The sequence below is a fragment of the Perkinsus marinus genome (assembly GCF_000006405.1).
Source record: "Perkinsus marinus ATCC 50983 genomic scaffold scf_1104296935302, whole genome shotgun sequence".
Taxonomy (NCBI): Eukaryota; Perkinsozoa; order Perkinsida; family Perkinsidae; genus Perkinsus; species Perkinsus marinus.
The window spans coordinates 1112467-1116864 of record NW_003214508.1 but is presented as its reverse complement, the minus strand read 5'-3'; the positions used below and the strand labels follow the sequence as shown (position 1 = coordinate 1116864).

The following is a 4398-nucleotide window of genomic DNA, read 5'->3' as shown; positions in this document are numbered from 1 at the left end:
TGCAATGATAATCCCATTAGGCCCGATGCTCTGGATAAGATCCAGGACCAAGGGCAATTCAACTTTGTCGATATCACGCTAAGTGGGCGAACAACAGCAGTGGGAGGGTTCTTGTGGTGATTTTCTGAAACCCACGAGTTTCCAGACGAACCTCGTCGGGATGTGTAGGTTCTTACCACTGTTATTACTAATAACCTTCCAAGTTGAGTTTTGGTACACTCTGTATGGTTCTGGTATTAGTCGCCCCCCTTTTGTAAGAACATCTATCATCAATATGAACATCACAACAACACTAGCCCCAGCAGTGACTTCTACACTTGAAGATTCTCAGCCTCCTGAAACACATAAGATACTTTATATCATCATCGCAGCTGTGGGCTCGATAGTGGTTATGGGCTCGGTCTTCTTGGTGAGGTTCATGATGTGATTCGCATACTATGGATCTCCGAGTCTTGTTGTTGTCAGCTTCGACTCTATTGGTCTCGCTCGTCTGCACGTGGGGCGTCCTGGAATGAGGAGTACCAGGACCCCGCGACGAAGCGACGAAGACGTCTCAAGTCGTTGGTGGAAGAGAAGACTCTTCGTGCTGAGTACAAAGACTATAAGTTATTACAGCGCAGACGGATGAGCACTATGGTAGTCAACGAAGAGTTCGTATCATCGCTTCGCGTCAATGGTAGAGAGTGATTGATTGAGTGATGATTTGGTTTACTCTTTGTAGGTCTCTTCGCTTGACGAAGGCTCCTTCGATGAAACATCAGCCGAAGCCGAGCCGGTATCCACGGCGAAAGATTCGCATAACCACATTAGTAGTGTCCTTTCAATGTTGCACTTGAATCGTGAGAGCACCTCTAGTGATGATGACGACGATGCTCAACAGCTGTATCCAGCATGGAAGATGTCGGTTTTTAACGGACTTCAGTTGGGCCCTACTTATTGTACCTGTTTAGGCACGCTGAAACGGCTACTGACTGTGCAGTCTGTCTCGGCGAATATAAGCCTGATGACCCGGTCTGCGAGCTTGAATGCGGTCATGTATTCCACGAGGACTGCCTATTCAAGTAGGGTTCTTTATTTTGTGGCGCGCGGTCATGACTTGTGGTCATTTCAGGTGGTTCCTGAGGTCTGATAACGTTCAGTGTCCGTTATGTCGCTATGACGTAAGTAGTCTCATTCTTCGTTCATCATTCAGTTGCAGCTGTTGTGGTATGAGATATTTCCTTTTCAGTTGGAGGATGAGTCAAGTCCTGTTCCTTCCCCTGCGCTTCCTGTAAATCGTCTTCAGTCAGAAGACCGCTCACTTGTCGGGTTCTCCCGTTCACCTCTCAACAACGTGTGATGATATTGAGCTCAGTCTTTATCTCTCCTGTACTGATAGCCTATTAGTAATAGGTCGCTACAGAGATCTCCCTCGTGGTGAGGCCGATCCCGCATTCCTGATTATTCTCGTGGATTGCTCAATACTGTTCTTTCTCTCTGATTACTGCTGCACTCAAACTTGCGATCTATTTTATAAGCTCATATCTAGTAGTACCGCTTCAAGCTGTTATTAGGAGTCTTCGGCGGTAGTGTATCCTTGGTTTCTCTATTTACCTCGGTTATTATGATGATCATTGCTATTCCTGGATAGTCTGTGTTATTCTGGTCAGTGATGATGGTGCCATGCGAAATAGCTCGTGTCAATACGTTGTCGTTACAGTGTTGTCATATTGAACTGTGACACTGTACTATTTCTAGTCATTCGATGCTGTCGCCTTCATTGCCCGTTTGTAGTTCCTTATCTCAACTGTCTCTCAAGTGAATGCCTTTCGTAGGAGAAAGAACGCCGTGAACAAGTCTGGTTCGTCGGCATAGTAGTCTCTTAACGCAGCAGTGAGGAGGACACTGTGTATGTACGCATCGATTGTTAATAGTATCTCTTGTCATTATGGGTCCTCACGATGAGTTGTTACCCTATGATATCCCAGCAGTGATGCATAAAGCCTTTTCAAACCGCCACTCGTTTCGAGTTTATCAGTTCGGGTAAATGAACGTCCCTCCTGTTCAAACATTTCTAGGTGGCAGAGTGTAACAAGAAGTGCGTTACTGTAGCGACATTCGCAGTTTTTGGAGTTTCTCTGGCAAGACATAATATGGATTGTCGCGCAATGAGATATTAGGCACCGCTAACTATCAGTAATTCACCCAACAGTTACTTTTCGTCCTTGTCCATGCCATGTTATGTTAATTGCGATGTTTTTCCATCCTGCATCGAAACGGTATAAATTGCCATATCTCTCAAGTCGGTATCCGTCATCTTATAGCATCGCTGATACTTTCACAAATCACTCTGTACAAATGCACAAGCATTTACGTTGTCCTCATCACACTGGGCTTGAGCTGACTAGCAACGAAACACGTGTAAAGTCAGAAACGCAATGTTCATTGTTCATGTTCTTGCTGTCCCCACATCTCCTTGAGTGTGAAACTCTTCGGTCGATGATCCCACAACTTCACCTACCATTCGCGCGTCAAAAATTGAGAGAATGGAGCAAGGCCAACCTCGGATAGATCAATAGATGCATGGCCCTTGTCGAACACTGGCGGAGCGGTGGTGAAAATGCTGAGAAATTCCTCTCGGAAATTCGGCATGAAGGTTACCGCACCGATGACTGGTACGACGACCAAACAGATAAACTACAGCATGACTAACCTCATCGATGGGCCGATACACTAACATACCACGACGCCGAACTTCTCAGTGTATGTGAAGAACTTGTAGTTGTGAAAATTGTAATGCCTTTCGACCTGCTCCAGACGGCGGTCGTCACTCCCTTTGCCGAACCAATCTATCTTGCTTCTGCTCACGAACAAGTAACTATCGGCTCTTCAAAGCGACTCACATATCAAGACGATGACGGAGCCTGATCTCTCGATGAGGCGAATTAGGCTGATACATTTCTTCTCGAGTTAGTGGTGGTTGCTGAGGAAAAACCAAGTCCGGCCAAGAATGGTCATCAACTCACGTACTGCTGCATCGCCAACATTTCGCTTATCGAGTTGACCTGTTGGTAAGAGTGTATCGGGAACTTCGTCGTACCATGACTCGTTCTTATACTCCGGCACGAGAGGCGTCTTCCTAACAATGAGGTTCCAACCAAGACGGCTCTAGAAATTACGAATCCGCACCTTTGCGATGATACTCCCACAGCGAAGGAACGTGTAAATGACCGTCGTCCACAGACCAGTCGAGCAGCGAGCATCGTCGTTAACAAACTCTCTATTCGGATGCTCCTTATCATAAACAACACAACAGTTTAAGACAACCAGAAAGTTAGGGATACAACATGATAAAAAGTGACAAAGTCTTTGTGGTCACAGAAAGTGGAAGAACTACTGCCAATTCAAGTGACCGCATCGATGTGATGATACACCAAACGATTCCCCACGGTTAACGGGCGAATAGGAGGACCATACAACACTGGAGGGACGCTCAAACTTGATTGATAAAAAGTCATTGCGTTACTATGACCACGACCACAAGCCGTTTGTGACAAAAAAATTCTACACAGTTACCACTGGGGACTTTCTTTTGCGATTAGGTTCCTCAGAAATTATAGTGGGAGTCGATCGTGGTACATCGAAAGTCGGAGCCGCGTGAGAGCCTCCACCATTAACACGCTTGCTTCGCAATAATCGACTCGCCTGGCCTAGATCGCCGTTCCTGAAGGGGTTTTACCGTCACGCGCCACGAAATACCAGACTTACCGTCCAATAAAGGACTCGCTGCCCAGCTTGGCCCAGTGAGAGTTACGAGGAAGAGATCTTCCACTGTGACAATACGCCTGCATCTCGAGAAGATATGCCTAAACGACAGACAGTCGTACTAACTACCACTCTTGCAATGGAACAGATACTAGGGATTTTAGCAGTGCATAGTCATCAAATTCAGCATCTAGTCACAGTTAACTGTTTGCTGCAAACACTCATCATGTCATTCTTACGGCACTTATCTACTGCGTCCATCAGTTCTCATAGACTCCTTTGCGGGTGATACTATTCTCTAGCTCTGGCCTGTTTCGTGTCAACTTTCGTGGATTGTAGTCGAAATTTGTGAGTGTAAACACAGCTCAGTAGCAGTGGGCCAGCCAAGCCTTATTTACGTGTATTTGACCATAGCAGTCAAAATGAGAATATGTCGGAGGAAGCAACTTGTGATAGTCGTCACAGTTGTTGTCCCTTGATCTATATTATCGATTAGCAATGTCATTGGTACTTGTCTTCCTACTCACTTATCTCCAACAGTATTGTGTACCAAGAATCACAGGATTCTGATGGATTGTATCAGCTATTCAAACTACCTGCTGAGGACCAATATCGACCCGGGCCTGCACAATCTACACCATCCAATGAACTGAG

The 4398-nt window shown here is 45.9% G+C and overlaps 2 protein-coding genes across 2 annotated transcripts in view; one reads left to right on the top strand and one right to left on the bottom strand.

Moving 5' to 3' along the window:
* The first annotated feature begins 238 nt into the window (after positions 1–238).
* Pmar_PMAR003642 (conserved hypothetical protein) lies at positions 239–1959 on the top strand. Its single transcript, XM_002784337.1, has 6 exons — positions 239–409; positions 466–636; positions 722–900; positions 951–1061; positions 1112–1160; positions 1229–1959. The coding sequence occupies exons 1-6, from the start codon at positions 275–277 to the stop codon at positions 1337–1339; spliced, it is 756 nt and encodes a 251-aa protein (XP_002784383.1). The 5' UTR covers positions 239–274; the 3' UTR covers positions 1340–1959.
* A 2372-nt stretch (positions 1960–4331) lies between these two features.
* Pmar_PMAR003641 (conserved hypothetical protein) overlaps positions 4332–4398 on the bottom strand; it is a gene marked incomplete at both ends in the record, with an annotated part of 967 nt that continues 900 nt past the window's right edge. Inside the window, one exon of the mRNA XM_002784336.1 lies at positions 4332–4340. Coding sequence (XP_002784382.1) covers positions 4332–4340 — 9 coding nt within the window. The remainder of the gene's footprint in view (positions 4341–4398) is intronic.